A 25239-nucleotide genomic window follows, 5' to 3' on the forward strand; every position below is an offset into this window, starting at 1 on the left:
ATAACCTTGGCGGCCATTTGGATGATATCGTTTTCCATCATTATTGGCAAACCTTCCTCTTTTCATTGAAATAAACATCCATTGATTTCTCTTGAAATATAACAGTGTTTTTTACATCAAAATGAAACTTTTTATTGAAAAAATTGTAATTTTTTTTTTCTATAAACCCTGTAGGGCTACCTAAACGAGAGTTTGACATACTTCAAAGATTGTTTCAGGACAATTGATAATCCAAAAACTGTCATTTAAACCGACCAAAACGAAAACCTATCACTTCGTTCAGAATCAGCTGATTGTGACATTTCGTCATGTTGTGACATAGTAAACAGTTTTCATAGAATCAAATCAAGAAAAATTGATTTGTAATGCTTCTTTCTGGCCCAACCCTGTAGAACTATAGAAGAAATTCCATAAGCGAAAGTTATCATATCATTATTAAGAATAATAATACACATTCGGGAATATTTATAAAATTCATTGTACTGAGATAGGAAGTCATATTTTGCTTTCATGACGAAATCATGTTAATTTTCGAATTTCCAAGGAATCATTCCATCCAACAAACACCTTGGGACGCCTGATGAATCATCGATAAAAATATGTACATTCCGTATTACTTTCAGGTACCTCCAGATCCACCGTACTAAAATCCGGAAAATCTCAATCTCCTCCCTAAACTCACCTTTCAAGCAAGGAGTTCATGAAACTGGGACAGAGCCAGTACAAAAACCCGGTGAAAATCACCAGCTCCAATATAGAGGTCTCCATACTGGGCGGTAGTGGCAAGATCATATCTGCAAAGAAGAACAACAACGCACAGCACTGGAACAAGGATCGATAGTACGCGCCCTGCGGCACATGTGAACTAACAGGCGAACTTTCGAAATGTGGACACAGATCGTCGAAGACCTTATAAAAGACGGGAGCGAGTTTAAAGTCTAACCTAGACTGCGTTACCGTAGTCTCTTTGAACGGAAAAGCCAACGCAGTAGCGAATGTCTGACTAGAAACGGTGGAGTTGTGTGGCGTTTGATCAACCAACGGATTATGTTTTGGATAGAATGCCATCACACTCTGCCGGTATAGCTTTCTCTGTCCCCCCATCGGGTTCACTCGTGTACATCCTGCTTAAGGCGGGTGCTCATTCTGCCATTATTCTATTAGCTTTGTGATGTTGGTTCAATTGTTGAAGGATTCATCTTGCACGTGCCCTGATTTATATTCGTTTGATTCATGAAGGGTTCCATAGAATTTTGATTGACAGATCTGCACGTTGACTGTGGTTTGGAATCTATGGATGTGTCATAAATCGACTGAAATTGAACACAGAAATGATTCGATCGTGCCTCGGGGTAATAAACATAGATATAGGGAGCTTATGTCATTTTCTGTAAGGAAATTTTGTCCCCAACATGAACTATCAAATTTGACAGGAAGCGCGCGGAAATGAAAACATATCAGAGATACGATATTTCACTCAATTCGCGAGTTTCTCCACAAAGAACGCACTTCTTATGTTCCATAGTGAATCAACGTTTCATATCAACTCAAAAGATATTGAAATAGATACCTAAATATATCAGACATTCAGAAAACAAACTCCAAGCGCACCAAACGACGTTAAACAACCGATGACACTAGGAGAGCAAAAGTTGTCAAACCTTAGATTTGAGCAGGTAGATACAGAAAATAATAAATATTCTGCTTATTATAATAAATTCGTCAATTATGGAAAACATCTGATTCCAATTATTTAAATTTGCATATTCAATCGGGAATCACTCAAATAAATATATTTCATTCAATATAATATACATTCATAACGATATAGTAAAATTGTGGATTTGAAAATATATCACAATCCGACAACGTAATCTAACCATTTTGGGGACATGTAAAAATTGCGTTCACTCCCTCTATCAATGTTCATTACTCTATGGATCGTGCAAATTACCACAATGACAGTTTTGTGTTAAACCCACCAATACACTGAATAAAATCAACAAAAGTTTAGTAGGATGTGTAAGTTACTCCGCATAGTAAACACAGGAAGGTTCAACGAATGAAATGTATAGCACAAAAAAAATACTCTGATCACCGCTGATCATGATCAAAAGCAACAACGCATTATCGATTCCGAATACTGTTTGGAGCTGTTTAAGGTGGGTAAATACTATAAATAGTATTTTTTGCTTCGATAGGTGACGATAGATTCCTCACTACACTCCTGAGTCGAAGAGTGTGTCATTTGAGTGGAAAACAGTCGGTGATAGCTGTCTAAAGCGACCAATATCTCAAATATCAGCTAGCTAGGTTATGGCATCCGTATTTCATCAGATACATGATATATTGCTCATGAACTATTTTTTCAAAGGTCAAAACATCAACAGGAAATATTACATGACGTTATTGGATTGATTGGGTATAAAAATTTGGAAAAAACGTCCTCAAATGTCAAAGAAAAGAATTTTCTGGGGCCAACACAATGCTTCTAGTCAGAAATCGATGAAAACCATGCTCAAATTGAACGAATTGCGCTTCCAACTGCTTTACCTCCCAGCTCATTCTCCAGATCTGACCCCAATTGATTACTGGCTGTTTGCAGACCTCAAAAGGAAAGACATTTGGCTGTAATGAAGAAACGATTACCGAGGTTGACGGCTATTTCGAAATCAAAGAGGAATATTTCTACACAAAAGGTATTGTAAAATCAGAGAAGCGTCAAAAGTCTTTGTCCCCTTAGATTTTTCAAGAAATAAACAATCTATGTTCTAGAAATGAGATGAATAATTTCCTCGGTTTTCTGCAATAAATTTGATAGAAAGTCTTTGTTTGTTACTCTTTGCTTTATGCAGGATGAGACAAAATAGGAAAAATGAGAAGAAATCTAAATTTATCGATTATTTATTTTTCTTTAATTTATATTCATTCCACAACTGAATCCAAATTCAATAGTCCGTATTACCACCTCTTCTTTCAATCAATTGCCCAATACGCCTAGACATCCCACGAATCAAGTCATTAATGAAATTTTGAGGCATATCGTTCCATTTTTCCTGAAGGGCTAAACTCAATTCCTGAAAGTTGAAGGTGGGTTTTGGCGATCGGATATTGATCACCCTAAGTAATCCCATACGTGTTCAATTGGATCCATGTCTGGTGAGTTTGCTGGCCAGTTCATTATCTGGATAATGTTCTCTTAAAGAATGTTTTGAACCCTTCCTGTGAGGCGTTATCATCCTGATAAATGAAATTATCCCCAGATTCGTTGCGCAGAGGAACATTTTTGGTGCAATGATATTTTCTATGTAAATGGCTCCAGTCATTGTTTGTTCAACGATAATAAGAGGAGTACGGCGACCAAACATTATACCCCCAGGACATTATTGATCCGCCTTGAAAGGTCACAAATTCCTGGGTGAAATTGAGTCGCTCTAGTCTGTCTGGATTTCTCCAAACCCTTTCTCGTAGACTATCCCTTTGTAAACCAAATCGTGACTCGTCCGAAAAAAGTATGTTGTGCCATTGTGGTAAAAGCCAGTCTTGGTGGTGTTTTGCCCATCACCGAAGGGTAGCTTTATGTCCAGGTGATAGCCGAGGTTCTCTTGAAGGTCTTCTTGCCCTTAAATTTGAGGAATGGAACCGTCTCCTCATGATACTGGTTGAGACTACCCGTCTATGAGTCCTCAAAAAATGACTTCGAAGGGCTGTTACAGAAGCCGTTTGATTCCTTCGAGTAAAAATTGCGATATAAAAGTCTTCCTTTGCAGATGTAACTCTGGGTCGATCAGGCACAGGTCACCGGACAACGCTGTCGGTATCCAGGTAAAAGGCCTTCATGAGCCTTACTGAAGTCCGTGGAATATTCAAATGTTGAGCAATCTAGTTGTTCGACAAAGCTTCTTGATGTTAGGCTACTATTCTTGCCCGGTCAACCTGAGAAATTGGATGTCCCGGCATTTTCCACGGAATATTCTCAATATTACAACTCCTGTTATTCGCTGAAAACTGATTTACTTCGAATACACCTGTATTCTCCAGAACAAGAAACTTTTTTTGCTGGTTTATCGTTTTCATTCAAGTGATAAGATAGTGAAAATTCCACACACAAAAAATTTTCATGTTACATTCAGCAAGTTAAGAGTTGATAGGGGGGCCAAGACTTCTGACGATGTGTGTATTTTGCGTTTCATCAACCAACCCGCGAAAATTTATCGACATATAAATGTAATTGTTTTTAATCTTTCAATTGTTCCTCCGGACTATTCCATTGATTGGAAAGTTATAACTTGAAACGAAGTTAGAATTCTAATTGTTTCTCTCCACTCAGTAACTAAGAGATATTCTCGTTATGGCATCGTAAAAACGGCGCATATTATTATTAATTATGATCTGATTTGTTACAGCAAATGGAATTCTCTAATTCATATCAATGGAGCTATTAATTATTACAATTTCTCAACATTCGAGATAAGTACAGTGGAAACAAAATAATTAGTGATTTTTTCCGGAATCACATGTCGATATCATGCCATGTAACATAAAATATTCCTATCTGTAATTGACAATATTTATATGTGAAAAAAAAATCAGTATTTTTGCGAATGATTATCTTGTAACAACTTTATTTTCTGAATCCTACCATTCGTAAACACTCTAACTTTAGAGAAAAGCACTGTCTTGACATAGGGAGCTTTTGAGAGCTCGCATTCATGCGCCTATTAAAGACCTCTGAACTTTTGTGATCATAGAGTAATAAACATAGATAGAGGGAGTATACGCAATTTTTACATGTCCCCAACATGGTAAGATTACGTTGTCGGATTGTGATATATTTTCAAATCCACAATTTTACTCTATCATTATGAATGTATATTATATCGAATGATATATATCTATTTGGGTGATTCCCGATTGAATATGTCAATTTGAATATTTGGAATCTGATATTTTTCCTAATTGTCGAATTTATAATAAGCAGAATATTTATTATTTTCTGTATTTACCTGCTGAAATCCAAGGTTTGGCAACTTTTGCTCTCCTAGTGTCATCGGTTGTTTCTCGTCGTTTGGCGCGCTTGAAGTTTGTTTTCTGAATTTCTGATATATTTAGGTATTCATCTCAATATATTTTGAGTAAATATGGAACGTTGATTCACTATGGGACACAAGAAGTGCGTTCTTTATGGAGAAACTCGCGAATTGAGTGAAATATCGTATCACTGATATGTTTTCATTTCCGCGCGCTTCATGTCAAATTTGATAGCTCATGTTGGGGACAAAATTTGCTTACTGAAAATGGCATATGCTCCCCTATTTATGTTTATTACTCTGAGATTGTGATATACTGGGTGTTCCAAGTTAGCACGCCTATAAGACGTTTCTGGAAAACTGAGCCTATGTAAAATATGAAATTATAATATCTACCAAGCTTATTTTTTATTCTCTGATATGATGAAGTATTCAATTATCTTTTGACATTTGACAAGTAAAAACTACACCATTACTAAAAATGGAACGATACACGTTTCAACAACGCATTGAAATTTTTAAAATTTACTAAATACAAAATTGTTGAGAATTTTACAGTCACAACTAAATAATGCATAAGTAAAGCACTTTTGGGTCTTCGTGAAGCACCTTCTCGGCTGGCAATACTGAAACTGGTGGAAATTTTTAAGCTGTTGTGACAAGTTAGAGATGTGAAGAATCGAACCGTGAGCGTCGTTCAAGAACAACTGAGAATATTGCTGCTGTAGACCGTAGTGTTGACAAAAACCCTGGTTTGTCGATTCCTCGTCGATCTTGGGCATTAGGATTTCCACAAACAACATAACACCTTATTTTGCATGAAGACTTAAGCCTTAAGGCTTTTAAAATGAACAAGAACTCAAGTCAGTCGTATCTTCGCTGATTGGGGTCCTTGAAATGCATCTTACTGATCCGGATTTTCATCGAAAAATCATCTTCACTGTAGAGGCCCATTTTCACCTCACATGCTACATTGATAAGCAGAATTGTCGCATTTGGAGCTCAGAAAATCCAAGAATGATTGTTGAAAAGCCTTTGCATCCTCTATGTGTCACTATTTGGTGCGGTTTTTGGGCTGGTGGAGTGAATGGAATTTACTTATTCAAAAATAAGGCTGGTGCAACTGTTACGGCGATTGAATTGCGTTACTGAGCTATAATTAATGATTTTTATTGCCTGAATTGGAAAATACTCATTTTCCGACATTTATTTTCAGCAAGACGGTACTACAAACTATATAAGCAACGAAACAATCGAAATTTTGCAAGAAAAGTCCTCCTCCAAGAGGTGATCACAATTGGCCATCGAGGTCTTGGGATTTAACACCATTAGACTTTTTTCTTTGGGACCACGTAAAAGATAAGATCTATGCCACTGCTCCACAATTGACTCAAGACCTTAAAGATGGAATCCGTGAAGTAACGAGGACATGGAAAATTACATGAAAAAGATATAGGGCTGCAACCGTAGCTATGGCGGTCATTTGGCCGATATCATTATAGACATACCTTCCTCTTCACAAAGTAATAAGCATCTATTGATTCATCTCAAAATGTACTATTTTTGTAATCAAAATGCAACTTCTTATCGGAAAAACATTTATGTAGAAATTCAGCTTTATAGCTCATCAAGAAACGAATTTTGTTTTTGTCAAGGAAGTTGTTCAAATTTTTTTTCCTTGAACTAGGTGACGATTGTATTACAATAAACCCTAATCGAAAAACAATGTTAAAAACAGTGTAAATATACATATTTGGAAATGGAAACCAAATTGATTTTCAAAGTTCAACGAGACCTACAAGATGTTTATTCAGTTGTATACACTCTTATTCATAATTTTATCAATAACAGAGCTGTAGACATGTAAGGGAACGCAAAAATGAAGTAAATAGAATATGACCTTCAATTGAAGAAGTAATTAACTGAATTATTTTTTTTCATTTTTGTATGTGGCTTTTATAATTTTTTCTGGCTTATGAAGATGGTTCTCAATTGATTGAAAACTGAATGATTCATTGCTATTTTTAGATTCAGTTGATAATATTAAAGTTGTTTTACTATAATATTTAATACTCATCAAGACTTATTGAAGACTAAATCTATGTATATTATTGAATTGCGAATGATGTTCTTTTATGCAATATCACAAAATATAACCCTCAAACCCTGATTTTCTATTGAATATGAAGGAATTTATAGATTAATAGAATTTATTTATTACGCACATTACAGTTGATAACTACCTGAATTTCTTGAGATTATATTCTTATGAAATTGTGACATCTATAAACACGTTAATTTAACCAATTATATTTCATAATTCTATGAAATTTAAATTTTATTTCTCATTCTCCGAACATTAAATATTTTTTGTAGAAATTTCATTTTAACAATGTATTATTGTTCATGGATCATTCAAAATCTAGACGTTCCTGTTCGATTCTTATATAAAGGATGACTTGCTTCAGTCGTTTAACTTAATAAATCTGCGTTAGTCATTCGTTATAGTTCATTCATGGATAAAAGAATGGAAAGAACGTTTATCATAACAATAGTTTATCACCTTGAAAAGAATTTCAAACGTCAAGTGCAAGTGCGGCAATGAAACATAAATCAAATCAAATCCAGTTGATCTTCGTTGTTCGTTATAAGAAATTAAAACGTTAGCTGAATATATTATCAGTACCGATATAAAATTCTGGTTAAGAGGATATTGAAAAGCAAAATTCTTGCCATTCTTGGTAAATCAATACCTATTCAATTCTTATTCGCGTAGATCCAAACAAAAAATGTGCTACGCTACTGATTCTTAGCTCACAGCTGGTAAGCAGCAAGGAATGGATATTTTCCAAAAATGTAAAACACTAAAATTTCTTTGAGATTTTCTATTATAAATTGAAATCAATAAAATGACTAAGATTCTGCAGAAATATAAAAATATTTCAAAAAATTTAGCAATTCATCGAATGAATATCACATCAAAATCTTTGAAAAAGAAATAAAACACAAATGAAAATGTAGAATGAATCAATATAAAATTATTATATGTTATGAATTAAGATATATTAAGATATAAATCCAATAAACTTACTCTTATAATTCAATGTTCATTGAGAAAATAGAAATAATTTGAGAATTTTCACGTTTTTCAAAACTATCACACAGCGGAAAAACATAACCCAACTTCAAGATGTTGTCAGCTGGCACCGCCAGATACAGAAATCATTGGCGTAGACTGTAAAGTATAGGTGGGAGGAAACGTTGAAAACTACACTTTTAATAATAAGTTGCTTGAGTGGCACGTAGCGCTGTCTTATTGAAAATAAACTTCTCCCATATCTTCTAATTAATAATAATAATTAAAATGTTTATTTGACCCACATACAAAACTTTCTTACAATATGTATAACATTATGTACTAATTAAACTAACAAGAGTTCCTTTAACCCTCAAAATGTAAAAAAAACATTAGAATTCCATCCATAAAATGCCTAATTCCCGAAATCAAAGAGGTATCGACAAACCTTGGTTTTCGTCAACATTATGGGCAACAGCAGTTGTTCTTGAGCGAAGCACACGGTTTCGATTCTTCACATCACCAACTTGTCCCAACAGCTCAATTTTTTCCACCAGTTTCACTCTTGCCGACCGAGAACGTTCTTCACAACTACCCAAAAGTGCTTTAGCTTTGCTTACCGTGACTGCGAAAGTTCTCTATTTTTGTAGTGAATTTTAACAATTTCAGTGCTTTGTTGAAGCGTGTATCATTCCATTTTTACTAATGGCGTAGTTCCTACTTGTCAAATGTCAAAAGATGACAACTTCAGAAGTGACTGCTGTATATGTAGATAGCGAGCTATTCAGAATGAAACATCTTATTGGAAAACACATTATTTCATCACTTGAATAATACCAGAACTTTTAGGTTACTGGAACTTTTTTCGACTTCATTTTGATACCCATAAGTAAGGGCTGAAAATTCGGACGAATGAAGTTATTAATTTTTTTTTTGACCTGAGATATTTTCTGATGCAAGAAAAAAAATAACTATTATGAAAAATTGTTCTTTCTAAAATTCCGATTTTGTATATTTAAGAAATTCATTCATTCAGTTATGGAGCTACACAAAAAAAATTATCAAGTTTTTCTGATCTCATAACCCTCTGAAATTCAGATTATGTCAGCGCTCTATGGTCCTAAAAGCTACTGGGGGTATATTTAACAACAAATAAGGCAAACACTTAGCCTAATAGGCAAGTTACTATAATAGAATATAGTCGTGACCCGAGGTCTATAGATTACATCTAGTCTAAATCTATAGACCTTGGTCATGACCAATCAAAAACCTATTCCAATCCTGTGAAGAGTCAAATGTCACCCTAACCGCAGTTCTATGACATTCATTCCATAAATCCAAGCATGTGTTGCATGTTCTATGAATGAAGAATCTTTCGAAATGAAACAGTATGAACTTAACAAGTTTTATTTATTACATTCCAAAAGTTCTCATCTACATTTTTATCTAATTTATCAAGGAAAAATTGATATCTAGATACATCTTGATCAAAATTCACTGGTAACATACATCAATTATTTAACCACAATGTCTTATTGAACTAAACTCGCAACGGGAAGGTGAAGATCTTAATTTGATACTACAATCCAACAATTTTTTACATTGACAATTCCATTCACCAATATTTATTATTTTAAAACTATAATAAAAAATACTGAAAGCTCATATCAGTGTATTGCTCTTTACAACATTAACAACGATGATATTAACAAAATGGAATGTAGGTAAAAATAATATATATATAGTAAAAAAAAAAAATTGGAAAGAAACGAAAAGTAGTTGTGCTATGGCATAATATCAGTGATAATATACATGTATATTGTCCATTTTTGTTTCCTATTTAAAATATATCTGTACAACAAATAATAGTTTTTATTTTACAGGAAATGAAGTACCTTTTTGGACTTATGTACAAAATTGCACCAAAATAATTGGCTAAAACTAATGGATATATAGATAAAATAGTGGGATCCTTGTAAAACAAACTATTCCTTTAAGACAATAAAATTAATTGAATTAATTCAAAATATACTAATGGCGAGAATCTCTTGGATAGAATTCTGCGAGTGTAGCTGCTGGAATACGTTTCAACATTTCCTTAGGGAAGATACGAAGAAGTTGCCAGCCAACGTCCAATGATTCAAAGACTGTACGGTTTTCGTAATAACCTTGAGTGATGAAGTTCTTTTCGAATTTGGTGAGGAATTCTAGGTAGAGAAGATCGTCGGGTGTTAAAGCTTCCTCACCCACCACAGCCTTCATGGCTTGTACGTCTTTACCAATAGCGTAGCAAGCATACTGAAAGAAAAATCATTCATTTGGTAACTGACAAACTAAACAACGAATTGGGTGTTTGAATAAAAGTAGATTTACCACATCAAAAGCAATAAGTCCAGCCCTATCTGGTGCAATTGGTTCCATGTATAAGTTGCTAATGGGTTTGTTCTTACAAACCTAACCTAACAATCGGACGCCATCTTTAATCAAACTAAGGATATGGTCCGTATATCATCATGGGGTTACTATGGTGTAAGTTGGTGGTCCCTATATGTCAAATTTCTCAAAAACCGGTGACTATTTCCTCAAACTTCAGTGAGGTATCTGTCACCAGAGCAACCGTACTTTTATTCTGGTTAGGTTCGGTAACCACGCCTACTCGGATTGACAGTTGTCATTTTAATTTTATGAACATTTTCCATGACATCTAACTCTCAAAAACTATATTATTTTAATTACGAAACAAATACCCTTCAGAACCATTAAGAAATATTAGTTATTTACAAATTAAAAGAGATCAACCATCTATAACCTCCAAAATTCTGTCACAGAAAAATTTTGTAGACCAATGACAAGTGTCAAGCGGTTCGTATGGTGTATACGACGGCCGGACAGAATCAAATTCAAGGACGTATTCGAAATTATCAGTTCAGCGAGCGCTCTAAAACCTCAAATATACCCACCAGCTGGTTAGAAACATCGGAGTGGTCTTTCCTTGTCATTCCCTCGCCGATGGCGGACTTCATCAGACGGGACAGAGATGGCAGCACGTTGATTGGAGGGTAGATCTGCCTGTTGTGGAGCTGTCTGTCGATGTAGATCTGGCCCTCGGTGATGTAACCGGTCAAATCGGGAATTGGATGGGTGATGTCGTCGTTGGGCATAGTCAAGATGGGAATCTGGGTGATGGAACCGTTGCGGCCCTCCACACGTCCTGCACGCTCGTAGATGGTGGCCAAATCGGTGTACATGTAACCTGGGAAACCACGACGTCCAGGCACTTCTTCACGAGCGGCTGATACCTAAGGCAGGGAGAAAAGAATGTTAGGAATCTAGAAGTTGAGTGGTTAGGTCTTACAGAGGCCCAGAAAAATCAGAATTACTTATTAAGGGGTACCTTCTTCCCAGTGACGGGATGATAAAGAGCATCGAATTAGCATCGAAAAAAAATTCATTGCGATACTAAGTAGAAAAGAAGATTGGGAAAAGGAGTCCAAAATCCCAGTTCTAGAAAATAATACCATCAAATGGTATTCAGATGGTTCCTAAATCTCGACGGGGACTAGCGCTGGAGTATTCGGGACTGATACCAAATACTCAATGTCGCTAGGCCACTGTCTAAGTGTCTTTCAGGCAGAGATACTTGCAATAGAAAGATGTGTCGAAATTAACATAGCAAGAAATTATCAGAAATGTGACATAGCGATACATTCCGATAGTCAGGCTGCAATTAAAGCAATGAGCTAACATATCATCGATTTTAAGATGGTATTGGAGTGCCTAAGAAAACTTAATGAAATAGGTAGAATAACAAGGTCTTTTTAATCTGGGTTACCGGCCACTCGAAAATTAGAGGGAATGGAGAGGCTAACACACTTGCCAGAAAAGCACAAACTCCTTTCATCGGCCTAGAACCTTTCAGTGGTGTAGACAAATGTACCTACAAGAGTTTCAGGAAAAGGAGGTAACTGAAAGAGATAAACTCTGGCGGAATCTTCCTGGTTTGGATCACTCCAAAAAATTTCTTCGAAACTTTGACTCTACAGTATTCAAAAAGTATCTGCATCTTAGTAAAAATATGCTACACCTCCTCACTGGATTCCTCACAGGGCATTGCCACCTTAGGAAACACCTCATGACAATGGGAAAATGACGAGTGCAGATTCTGGTGACCTGGTGACGGAATGCCTCGCTAGCCAATGCAAAACCTGCTTTGGATACGAAACTTTTAGACAATACAACCTTCTTAATTAAATCTAATCTAAACCAAAGAAGAATCTGGGCCAGTGAAAGGCGATGGTGCTCTCTTTTTGGAAAATGTGTTGGTCTCTTAGTTTTCTTTGATTCCTAAGTGACCAGGACATAAGCTCCCTCTATCTATGTTTATTACTCTGAGATTGGCTGTCCACTGAATGTCATCACTAAACCCCGCCCACCTAACCTCCAAAACCTACCTCACGCAAGGCCTCGGCGTACGAAGACATGTCGGTCAGGATGACCAACACGTGCTTCTCGCACTGGTAGGCCATGAATTCTGCTGCGGTAAGTGCCAAACGTGGCGTGATGATCCTCTCGATGGTGGGATCGTTGGCCAGGTTCAAGAACAGGCACACGTTCTCCATGGAGCCGTTCTCCTCGAAGTCCTGCTTGAAGAAACGGGCGGTCTCCATGTTCACACCCATGGCGGCGAACACGATGGCGAAGTTGTCCTCGTGATCGTCCAGGACGGACTTGCCGGGTATCTTGACCAGACCGGCCTGTCGACAGATCTGGGCGGCGATCTCGTTGTGGGGCAGACCGGCCGCAGAGAAGATCGGGATCTTCTGACCTCTGGCGATGGAGTTCATCACGTCGATGGCGGAGATACCGGTCTGGATCATCTCCTCGGGGTAGATACGCGACCAGGGGTTGATGGGCTGACCCTGGATGTCCAGGAAGTCCTCGGCCAGGATTGGTGGTCCTGGAAGGGTGAGGTTATGATTTACTTGATGGAAATTCATTCAACTCTAAATTAATCGACTTATTCTATTTCCAGGGTGTTAGTGAATGAGTGCGACATAATGACAGTTTGCTATATATCTTTTGTTCATGAATGCTTTGCTTTCCAAGAGTTAAAGTTACAGTTCTTCTTAAAAACCGACCATTTATTTATTGCTCTCAATTTTTTGAAAACAAAAATGGTACGCCATTGAGATATTTCAAATTGAGAATCTTTTTGAATTGCTCGTTAAATTTGTGACAAAAAATCTCTCTGCCTTTTTTTCGTATAGGGCGTCGTTTTTATGCAAAAAAATACAACATCAAGAATTATGTTATAACAGATAATTTGTTAAATAAATGAAAAATACGAGTTGGGATGCCTCATACGAAAAAATGGATGAGAGAATTCAAAAATGATTTTTCTCTATTCAGTATCGTAATGAGTTCATTACAGTAATAAAAACAGTGTTTTTAGTTATATTTTTTGTTAAGTTGTTTTCCATACTGACCTTCGATCCTATCAAATTTTAACACACGTCAATTGTCAATATAAAATCATCTGGATATAGTGAAATGATTTGCAACATTCTTCGCAATTTCTCTTGATTCTGGTGGTGTTAAATCGATTTCGTCAGACATAATTCACGAATTTATTACGTAATTATAAATTATTTCAAAATTCGAAACGTACGATTCAAATTCAAATTCCGTAATCTGTCAATTTTCGTTACAGTCACACCAACTGCCGAGATGCAATACAAAAGTAACTAGGATGTATAATCTTAATTTTTTATTGAATTTCGACAATATTTCACAAAACTTGACTGAAATAAAGAAAATATCGTCCAATACTCGTTCCAACACTCATGTTTTCGAAAACTTGCTCCTTCGTCGCTTTCGTGTTGGATTAAAAGCCCATTCTGCAACTTACTTTAGAATAAACTATTAGCTTAAAATATTTCAATGGCGTACCAATTTTTTTAAGAGATCATTATCCGCATTCACGCTCCAATGATGGAAATAACATTCTTGATTGTATGTCAATAAATGTGCAATGAGTACCTCTTGAAACCCACTAAATTTCATTTGAATATCTCTACCAGTTTCAGACTGATAAATAAATAGTAAGTTAAGTTTTTGAGAAAACTTTAACACCCGGTATCTCGGAATACGAATGTTTTACTAACAAAAATCATAGCAGCATTACTTTTTTGTGAATCCTGAAATTTGTCGCTCTTATTCACACCCTGTGTTAGATTTATCTTATGGAAATACTCTGTATATTATTCTCTAAGATTGTTAGTTCTTGTATTTTTGATACCATTATGTAGGAATCATAAAATTGATTTCAAAACCCAATCATACAGGTATAGATTAGTTTGTCCATTAGGTATGTTGACCGGTTGGCCATCGCCGCTCCAAAAGTGTTACCTCTTCTATGACCAAATGGAAGTGGTTTTGCGATCAGCTGACGGGTTTTCTGTGGTTTCCACATTCATGCAAAGTTCTGCGGCGAATGCAGTTGCGAAAACGATAAAATTATTCGAATGAAAGAATACAAAAAACACGATTTTTACGGCATCAACATTATCCTTTTTTTTGTAGGAGTTATTGAGTTTATGATGATGATGACAAATATTCAATAGGAACATTTAAAGGGAGCATAATTGTTTCAGAATATTGCTAGAGGATGTTAAATAAGCATTACAAGCTTTGTTCAAATAACACTTGGTTGGTATTATATCAAACTAATGTAAACAAAACCATAGTATAAGTTACATAATCAAGTACTACAGGATAGAATGCAGTCTGACTAATAGTCAAGTGAGTTCTATCATTTTATTATTTTCTGAATGATCTTAATAACAATGTTATGCAGATTTTTGCGCAAATTGAATTTGATTGACTCCAATTTAAGAAATCAGCTAACCACAACAATCCTATGGTAGATAAGAAATCTTGTGGTAACAGAATTCTGGTTTCTTGATTACACTAAGTGTAACATGAATTTTTTGTTTGTTATAATTTCCAAGAATCATTTTCTTTCCAAATACTTTCAATACCCATGAGATTTCTCAGAGAAATCCTCTACTTACAGTGTATAATCCAAATTTTTTTTACTGGGTAAATAAATGCATGTGACTAATTGGCCTTTGCTTTATAGGAATGATCAAAATAATGAAAGGAATAAACTTTTAGCCTTTATCAATCTACAGATCAATGATGAATATATTTATTTGAATCATTCAAATAAGATTGAATAATCACAACTCAAAAAAAAATCCTTAATATTCATAAGGCCTTGAAGCTCAACTAATGATATCAAGAAAGTTATCAGCAAGGAAAATGTTTTGCCCAAGAGAAAACCACCAAATTTTCAAAAGTAATATAATAAAAATGATTCGAATGATCATAATGACTGTAGAAATTACCTCCATTCAAATCACATGACTATTAAAAATCACATGCTTCAATGAAGAATCCAGAAAAAGGGTTATTTGAAATAGCATAAAACAAATGACCTTGACACCAATTCATCTCTACAATGTAAAGTAAATTAATAATGAAAAAAATCTTGAAACATTTTTTTTTATATGGACTATAATGAAATATGTTATAGTTTCCAGCTGTTCTTAATCCCAATTGTTGCTATTTGATGGAAAAATATCAATAATACCACATTTTCCTTCATTTGATCGAATAGAGAGAAGAAAGAGTTTGACACTAAACATTAACATGTAAACATATACACCTACCCTTATCAATAGGTTTTCCAGATCCGTTGAATACTCTTCCCAACATATCCTCAGATACTGGTGTTCTCAAGATATCTCCAGTAAATTCGCAAAGAGTATTTTTGGCATCAATTCCTGAAGTTCCTTCGAATACTTGAACGACTGCCTTTTGTCCACTAACTTCCAACACTTGTCCAGATCTGACTGTCCCATCGGACAATTTAAGCTGTACAATTTCATTAAATTGAGGGAACTTGACATTATCCAATATAACCAATGGTCCATTTACACCAGATACGGTCTTATAGGCTGAAAATAATTCTAATTAGAAACCTATCAAAGGAGTGGCAGAATCATAGGATCTGTCATGTGACATTATAACCAAAGAAATACTGAAATTCCGGAAAATATTGCTGAAATCCCATATAATAAGTAATTTTATACAAAGCGTTTGAACTTCCCCAGGGCTTTTCTTATGAAAATACATTCAGCGCGGAGGGTCATATGACCCAATTCATATACACTGCTCAAATGGACCCACCCTAATTTGGTAAAATTCTGGGATTCCGAATCGCTGAATTTGTTGAATCTACTCACTTAATCTTGGTTGAGATACAAAATCTCGAGAAACAGCTAAAACATGCTCCTTATTTGCTTGTCTAGCTGATATTGTAGAAGTAGCCATTTTTTCACACGTCTATCAGCAGCAGACAAACATCAACGACTGGAATAGAGGACAGCTGATAACAAAATATTGAATTCACATGTCGTCACGTGATAAGAAGCTTTATGATCGAATAGTAAGATGTCACTAAAAAAATTGAAATAAATCAAAAAATTATAATTTCCAGTAAGAAGGTTCTCAATAGTTATTATCAATTCAATTCCGAATTGTTAAGAATTAATAGATATATCCTTTTAAAACACCATAAGAACGTTGTGATAAAATTGACGATGATGATACCTGTAATTAATTTTATTACTTCATGGGTCACATAAAAGAGGGTGCCACATTCTTATCAATAGTTCAATTAACCCACCATTGACGTTAATCCAGATTCCTGTTATTGAAAGGATAACAATCCCATGGATATTCTATTTATTTACCGATAAACGTTTTTAGAACTACAGTCCCGGCCTGTTGTTCTGTCTGTTTGGTTGTGTGGTGCGCATTTTTGAAAGATAAATATCGGTCATGGCCGGTTGTGGAGTAGCAAAGAAAATAGGTTTTTTATCAAAACTATGTCGAGGAAGTAGATCATATTTTTCGTATGTAAGGGAGCCTTCACATTTTATAAAAGGAAAAGAGCCAAAATGGGTAACTGCGGACAAAGCTTTCGAAGTCTTGGAGTCCGGTGAGTTCAAGAATTGCATAAAGTTTTTAATTTCCCTATAAAACTCTTCTTCAATAAATTTCTACTTGAATATACACCTCGAATTATGTTACTGAGTAGTTATAGGTATCTCGGTGGACTATGAACTGCAACAATTTGTTACACCCTTTAAATTTATTGCTATATCTAATAAAAATTGTGAATGGAATATAAAAGCTTCTTCTGCAATTAATGCATTTTCACGTATACGAATATATTGTTTCGAAAATTAGTTTGAGGTGATGAAGACACGACCAATTCTGTTTTCAGTAGTAACGATTTCTTGATATGCTATTTGATACACCAAAAATAGATCCAATAAATTTTCGATGTTATTTAATAATACAGCATCGCCAATACTGTGAAGGTTATTGGGTTTTCACATTAATTTTTTTAAACATAAATTTTATTTTATCGTCTTATTTATTTCCATTTAAGTACCTACCTGATATGATATAATTTTGAAGTTGTGAAAACTGTAATAATTGGGGAAAATATCAAATGAAATTGTAAAAATTGAATGATTCAACCTGAATATAGATATTATAATTAACACACCCAAGTGTACCTACCATTGTTACAATTCCAAAGATATTCATTCAAATATTTGGACAATAAATATTAAATAGCTACCTAGGTATTTGCATTCAAAACAATCTACAATAACCTTATTTGGAACTGCTGCGGGAATTAAAAAATGATATTTTATTTATTCAGTATCAATTTTCTTCCTAGTCAAGTTGCATGTTAGATAAGTACTAGGTATATCGTGTCATGAACTGCTCCCTAGATGTTTGTATTTAGGAAGCAATTGGATAAATAGTTAACCATCGTACAGAAAGAATTTTCTGTATATAAATAGGTATAATAAGGCTTGGACGAGTTTATTAACATAGATATCAGCTTTTATCAAATTTTAATGAATCGTTTGCATATTGTCTCCATATTATCGTTATTCGTTCTATAATCGGCAAGTTTGGTTTATGACAATAAAATTTCCAATAATGACGTTAATTTATCGAATATGAGATAACTTATGGTTAATCATCAAATATTTAGTTTGAATAAAATTCTAAAAGTTTATACACTCCATTTCACTGGTTGGAAAACCATTTCAGTGTGGGAAACGATTAAAATCATAAACTTTGGGACAGTTGTCATCAGAGTAACAAAGGTCAAATATTTATTCATGAAATCCGATAATAACAAGTTTGGTAGGATCGTAGATTAAAATATACGAGAAGTAATGGAACTGCTTTTTTAAATTTTAGGTATCTAAATTTAACATTGTGATTCTCGTTGCAACAAAAAAATAATATCGATATGTCAGCTTGAGTTAGGTTATCTTTCAAAGAATTGAAACTATGATATCTACCAATTACGTTAATATGGAAATTATAAATTTTCTTTGTCCTAAATCGATCTATTCTTCTTGGACATTTGAAATGTCTCTCAATATTTCAAACGGTATACACATCCGTTCGAGTAATTGAATGGAACGTAATTCAACAATTACTGAACTAGTGCGCAAAAACTTTCGACGCCAACTAGATACTTCTATCGAAATTTTGATTGATTACATCGTTTCTAGTTGAAATTTGCTGCATATTCACGAATAATATGTTTACTTAATAATTTCTCTGGCAAGTTCAAACACAAAAAGCTCTTATCGCTCGACATATGCTTATAATATACTCACCCTTGTCAAATATCATACTCGGTATGATTGAAAATGAAAAATTGGTTGTTTACAATATTGAATATCAGTATAATGAAACGATAAATCATACTTACAACATCAATCAACTTAGAGTTCATTGTGTTATTGGCGTATTTATTTTGATTCGAAAATAAATAGTAACTATATCGTATTTATGATTTTTACAAGAAATTATCTATAAATAATCGGTTGTAATTGAAATGGAAACCACAAAGGGTATTACATTGGCTTGAAATTATTGTTACTAATAACAAAAATTGTAGTTGGGTTGAAAATTCTTTTTTACGCAACTATTGACTGAAAACGGATGCTTCAAAATTGCAATTTAAGATCTGAAAATAAAAAAAATCGGCCGGAGTCACATCAGGGAAATATGGTGGTTGTTTATATTTTTATTCATCTAAAAATCACCAAACGCACTTGCTATGAACTAATAGTATGTATGGAGCTTTGTAAACATAGAGATGTGTTACTTATAGACAAAAATTATTGTCTATCCCTTTTAACAGGCTTTTCAAATTATCAATTCCTGGTGCTACTCTCTGACTATGACAACAATTTTTTTGATAAACATTTAGCCCCTCTAAATTTCAACCAAGCCAAATGAACAATAAAAAAAGAATTGTACCTTGATACTGGACTACTTCAAATTCTGAAGATCTCTACCGCAGTTGTAGGCGAAGCATCAGTTGAAAAACTGACTTAAGAGCCTGAAAAGCCTTCTGCATTTGATATTAAAGGTAGCTAATGTAATTATTTTTCAGGAAACTTGGTTTTTGCCCAGGGAGCTGCCGCTACTCCAGTCACTTTATTGCATGCCATGACCGAACATGGCAAAACAAAAAAGCTTAAGGATGTAAGGGTGTGTCATATGCATACAGAGGGTCATGCTCCTTACACTGATCCTGAATGTGAGGGCATCTTTAGGTGAGCTGCACAATCAGGCTCTAGATGTGTCGGCAAGTTCTAGTAGTAGCCAAATAATACAATAAAATGTACCTATTAGGCCAATTGAAAAGTCCCCGGTCTGATGCACGGATGGCGGTGCTAGTATTAAATCCATGGTTTTTAGTTCAAACGATACGTGTCAAAATTTGACAGCGGTCCGACCATTAGTTTGTGAGTGTAGAAAAAACAGCTGGCAAGGTTATGGCATCAGTACGAAATCGTTGAAAAAACGGCCCCATTTGAAGAGAGAAAAGGTGCTGTTTCATCCAGACACTACGCCGTGTTACAAATCAATGAAAACAATGGCAAAATTGCATGAATTGGGCTTGGAATTGCTTCTGTATCCACCGTATTCGCCAGATCTGGCCCCTAGCGACTTTTTCCTGTTCTCAGATCTCAAAAGAATGCTCGCTAAAAAGAAATTTAGCGCCAATGAAGAAGTAATCGCCGAAACTTAGGCCTATTTTGAAGCGAAAGACAAATCGTACTACAAAAATGGTATCCAAAAGTTGGAAGATCGCTATAATAGCTGTATCGCCCTCGAAGGCATCTATGTTGAATAAAAAAATCGAATTTTGCCAAAAAAATGTGTTTTACTATGGTAGCACGGGGACTTTTCAATTGGCCTGTTAATTGGAATGCCTTCTGTATAAATAGTATCACTCTCATTCAATCGGTTTATTTTAGCACTTTAAATTTTTAGATCACTTTCTTTCTTCATGGGAGGAAACGTAAGAAAGGCTGTTGCGGAAGGGCGAAGTGATGCCATACCAATTTTCTTGCATGAAATTCCTCTTTTGTTCCATAGGGACGTATTGCACCCTGACATTGCAGTTATTCACGTGAGTATGCAATGAATTCTTATTCTTTCCTTTCAATATTTCAGAAATTTGCAATTGTTCGAAGAGAAATATTTAAAATATTGCTTCATTGCAAACATTTTTCAGGTTTCTCCTCCAGATCATCATGGCTACTGCAGTTTAGGTACCAGCGTAGACTGTGTGAGGGCAGCAATGATCAAATCAAAGTACATAATAGGTATGAAATTAAATAGTCTCATCTGATCATCAAATTGTTTGAAAATGTTTCCATCAAAGTATTACAATAATTTTCTTTTCAGCTCAGGTAAACAAACAGATGCCTAGAACCTTCGGAGACAGTCTTATACATGTGAGTCACATAGATTACGCGGTAAATATTGATGAACCTCTTCCTCAACACCCGGCCAAAAAGCAAGACCCTGTAGAAATGGCCATCGGAAAGCACATTGCCGAAAATTTGGTTGTAGATGGTGCTACTTTGCAAATGGGTAAGAGTCAATAATCTAATGAAATGAAGAGGGAAATGTTGAAATGAGGTACTTTTTAGGAATTGGAAGTATTCCAGATGCAGTATTATCCCAATTAACGAATCACAAGAACCTGGGTATCCATACAGAAATGTTTTCTGACGGTGTAACCGATTTATACTACAAGGGTTGTATTACGAACAATCTCAAACCGAGATACCACAAAGGAAGATTTGTCGTTTCGTTTCTAATTGGAACCCAGAAATTGTATGACTTCGTTAATAATAATCCTGCTGTTGAAGTATTAACTGTAGATTATGTAAATAACACAGGTGAGTGATCAAAATAACAATTGACTAGATAATGTACTATAATAACCCCCCTTATTTTTTGTAGATGTCATAGCTTCACAAAACTGTATGACAGCAATAAATTCGTGCATTGAAGTAGATTTAACAGGTCAAGTTGTCTCGGATTCAATTGGAACCAGAATGTATTCTGGGTTCGGAGGTCAGGTAGATTTCATCAGAGGAGCTGCACAAGCTCATGATGGCAAAGGAAAGCCCATTATTGCCTTACCTTCTGTCACCAAAAAGGGTGAATCGAAAATCGTCAACATGATCAAAGCTGGTTAGTATGAAAATCATATTATTGATTCCTCCACCTATGACACTTGTGACGGATAAAATTTTCTCTCTTTCTCATAACCTTACCTGTCATTGATGGGAAACATTCACAATCTGAAGAATATCTCAGTAAGATCCTGTTTCACCACTTGCTGATAAAGTCCCAGATAAGAATCCAGCAGATAAAATATCTACCAGATAACTATATGATTAGTCAACGTAGAGTGAAGACTTGCAACTTGAGGCAGAATGTTTTGGGCACAATTTAGACTTATTTCATAAATTTCTAGTGTGGGGATTAATATAAAGTGTAAATTGATATCTAATATCTTTTGGTTTATTATTTCCAAGAACAGATCTTTGAAATTTTTAGAGTAATCAAAATTTATTTTATCGTTAGACCCTTCATAACTTCTGAATGTTTCTTGCAATATACTTTTTTTTTCTGTTTTTTATATAAATTGAGTTTATTAATTATTTTAGGTGCTGGAGTAACAACATCAAGAGCTCATGTGCATTACATTGTGACTGAACATGGTATTGCATATTTGTTCGGAAAATCTCTAAGACAAAGAGCACACGCCCTGATCAATATTGCACATCCTGATCATAGGGAACAACTGGAAAAGGCCGCTTTTGAACGACTCAAAGTTATGCCCTCTGCTTAGGTTAGGTTCAAAATATATTCTATCATAAGTGGAAAAAAATTAATACAAACAACACAATATTTTTTATATAGCAATATGATTCAAAAAAGAAAAAACAAATTGTTATCGAGTTCTTCATACTGAGTAATATTTTACAATATTAAGTTTTAATAAAAACATATTTCAATGAAGTTGTCTTTTAATATTGAAACATATACTGAAAATGGCTCAAAGATGAAAAAACCGCGAAGTTAGGAGCTCTTGTTCAAATTTATATTTTTAATAATTTTCTCAAGTTGAAACTTTCTGGACTGTGACTAGCTTACAGCTATAGAGTATATGGCGGCCGGACAGAATTGATTTCGACTGCAAAATCTTCATCAGTAAGCCACATCGAATCATTAAATATCAATCTTGATACAAAATTTGGAAATCACAATTATTTGAAGAAAATGAAAGCCAGCTGAAAAGTAAAGACTTTGGAGGGATCATCAAACACAAAATACATTTCAAAAAGTATAATAAAAACCTTTGCTTCAATAAAACAAATACATGTTAACAAACAAAACTTCAACTTAAAATCTTACAAATCCTTCATCCATTCTGGACACCTGCCCTCCTTTTTGGCTTTCTCTAAGCAAACATAAAAATCGTTGAAGTCCACATATGCCTTAATTTTTTGATCTGGACCTAAACCATTCATTTGTAGGGTATTCATTGGGCCAGAACTGCTAGTAGAACTGAAGTTGTGAGAGGCAGTAACGGCATTATAAGTAGAATAACTGGTATCACTGTGAAGTGGGAAATTGAAATTTCGGACCATAAGGGTAATATCTTCCCTGTTTTTCAATTTAGAAGGGTCCGTCATGTAATGGTCTTGGTGAATACGAACTATTTTATCAATAACGCCTTGTGCAACTCTGTTCAAATTCGTTTGCTCCCTGAACTGAAATAAAAAATGAATTTGTTACTAAATATTACAGAAGAATGATATTTATAAGTTGAAAACCATTGAATATTCTAAACACAACTTACCTGCTCAACAACACATTGAGCAATATATTTATTCACTTGTTCAGCTGTCACCACTTCCCCTACAGTTTTCAATAAACCAGAAGACATCAAAAGCAAAAATTTACATGATTCATCCAATGAGATGCCACCATTGATATCAGGCTCAGCTGTAATTGGTTCCTGTATTGCAGTCTCTAAATCCTTAAATTCTTTGTAACATCCTTTAATCATATAGTTACCCAAACATCTTGTATTTTCTTGATTACCCAAAGTAGATGCTGAAATCTCTTCTTAGAATACACATTCTTCTCTGTTTCTTATAACTTACCATTTTTTAATATATCCACTTTAATTCCTAACTGAGATAATCTCAACAATTCATCTTGGTTGTTGAGATTATGTTCCACACTTAATTCTACAACTTTCATTACATCATTTTCATCAGTTTGACATAGAAGAACCCGGCAGTTTCCAACATTAGCAACATAAAGTTTATTGTTCAGTATCAAGGCAACAGCACAAGCTGTTCCTGAAGATAATTTATTGTTGATTTGCTTCAATTTTTCTAGAACTCCTGGAAATTCTTTATTGGTTTCAGTAGGTGTGAGTCCTTTGATATCTTCCAAGAGTATTGTTCTTTCAGCGGCAAGTGAACCAACATATTCCATATATTCTTTTTCTACCAGAAAAAAGACCTCTCTGAAGAAGGATAGAGATATGAAATTGATTTACTCATTTATCGGTTTTACCTCAAAATCTTCCGAACTGCATCATCAGTAGCATCGTCTTTAATTTGTGCGAAATAAAGTTCGGCAGTTAATTTATCTGAACAAAATTTGGCAATTTCACTACCAGCATGTCCATCAAATATAGCATAATAATAAAAATTTGGTCTGAATTTATGGTAACATTTGTAATCTTCATAATAATGCTCTTCTTGCGAATTTCTGTAGACTTGATTCAAAGAAAAACCTATTCCGGTATATGTACATACTTCTAAGGAAGCAGTCCAACTTTGATCAGACATATTATTAATTAATAATTATTCGCAATCAGGGTTCGTAAGTTTTGTTTCTTTTAGCATAAATTGGCTAAATTTGTTTTGATTCCAAAACCAAACATAACCTTATTGCCTCTTTGTCAAAATAGGTCAAATTTAACAGCTTTTTACTCAGTGCGCTTATCAGTTTTGAACTACGAAAATAATTATTATTTTTTACGTGGATATCGATTTATATTTTTCTGGAAAAGAAGCGTCCAGAATTTTTATTCTGATTAGATTTCAATGATTCATTCAGATACATTTTTTTTGCCATCTTATTCTTGAAATAGGTTTTCCTTCAGATCTATGATTCATATGAATTTGAATGCTATGGGAATAAATTCGATTTTTAGTTTCAAAATATTGGCGACATATTTCACTCTTCGTTGAGTTTTCTAATATTTGTCATTATCGATTATGAAACTTTTTTGCAATATGCAAACCAATACGCATAACTGAAGAGGGACATTCGTGATTATAGGTCATCAACGATGTTTCACAAGTGGCCATCATAAATTTACACAATGTCTGAACCTAACGTTATCAATCTAAACATAATTACTTATTCAACGAATTGAATAATTTTACAGAGGCTATTTTAAAGGATGTAGGTACCAATCTAACGATAAAAGAATCTTAGCCTTTGTTTTCTCATTGAGATGTTTCGCTTATCTGAGTGAAATCATATCCTATAAGCAGATAAATCATAATTGGTTATTTCTTTCAAGAGAACAATAGGTAAAAATTCTTCGGGGCTTTCAAT

The 25239-nt window shown here is 34.5% G+C and overlaps 4 protein-coding genes across 5 annotated transcripts in view; 1 reads left to right on the forward strand and 3 right to left on the reverse strand.

Moving 5' to 3' along the window:
* LOC123679997 (glycerol-3-phosphate acyltransferase 1, mitochondrial) overlaps positions 1–8260 on the reverse strand; it is a 34031-nt gene extending 25771 nt beyond the window's left edge. The window contains exon 1 of one of the 2 annotated variants that reach the window (XM_045617621.1): positions 8122–8260. Coding sequence is in view for 1 of the 2 variants with exons in the window: in XM_045617618.1 (XP_045473574.1) it covers positions 683–1068 (386 nt within the window). In the remaining variant the exon portion in view is untranslated. Of the gene's footprint in view, positions 1–682; positions 1084–8121 lie in introns of those variants that run through there. The other variant, XM_045617618.1, reaches the window with a different exon arrangement.
* A 1239-nt stretch (positions 8261–9499) lies between these two features.
* LOC123679872 (V-type proton ATPase subunit B) lies at positions 9500–16624 on the reverse strand. The gene is made up of 5 exons (XM_045617407.1): positions 16416–16624; positions 15840–16127; positions 12558–13063; positions 11067–11405; positions 9500–10404 (listed from the first exon to the last, which is right to left on the reverse strand). Exons 1-5 carry the CDS (start codon positions 16501–16503, stop codon positions 10138–10140), a joined length of 1488 nt encoding a protein of 495 aa, XP_045473363.1. The 5' UTR covers positions 16504–16624; the 3' UTR covers positions 9500–10137.
* Positions 16625–16889: 265 nt separating this feature from the next.
* LOC123679873 (4-hydroxybutyrate coenzyme A transferase) lies at positions 16890–22611 on the forward strand. The gene is made up of 8 exons (XM_045617408.1): positions 16890–17173; positions 19676–19838; positions 20563–20701; positions 20807–20897; positions 20980–21168; positions 21228–21479; positions 21544–21777; positions 22257–22611. The coding sequence occupies exons 1-8, from the start codon at positions 17014–17016 to the stop codon at positions 22439–22441; spliced, it is 1413 nt and encodes a 470-aa protein (XP_045473364.1). The 5' UTR covers positions 16890–17013; the 3' UTR covers positions 22442–22611.
* Positions 22612–22923: 312 nt separating this feature from the next.
* Positions 22924–24585, reverse strand: LOC123680629 (TGF-beta-activated kinase 1 and MAP3K7-binding protein 1-like). Its single transcript, XM_045618616.1, has 4 exons — positions 24184–24585; positions 23763–24133; positions 23456–23712; positions 22924–23366 (listed from the first exon to the last, which is right to left on the reverse strand). The coding sequence occupies exons 1-4, from the start codon at positions 24459–24461 to the stop codon at positions 23004–23006; spliced, it is 1269 nt and encodes a 422-aa protein (XP_045474572.1). The 5' UTR covers positions 24462–24585; the 3' UTR covers positions 22924–23003.
* Between the last annotated feature and the right edge of the window lie 654 nt (positions 24586–25239).

This window comes from Harmonia axyridis, chromosome 5 (assembly GCF_914767665.1).
Source record: "Harmonia axyridis chromosome 5, icHarAxyr1.1, whole genome shotgun sequence".
NCBI classification, from domain to species: Eukaryota; Metazoa; Arthropoda; class Insecta; order Coleoptera; family Coccinellidae; genus Harmonia; species Harmonia axyridis.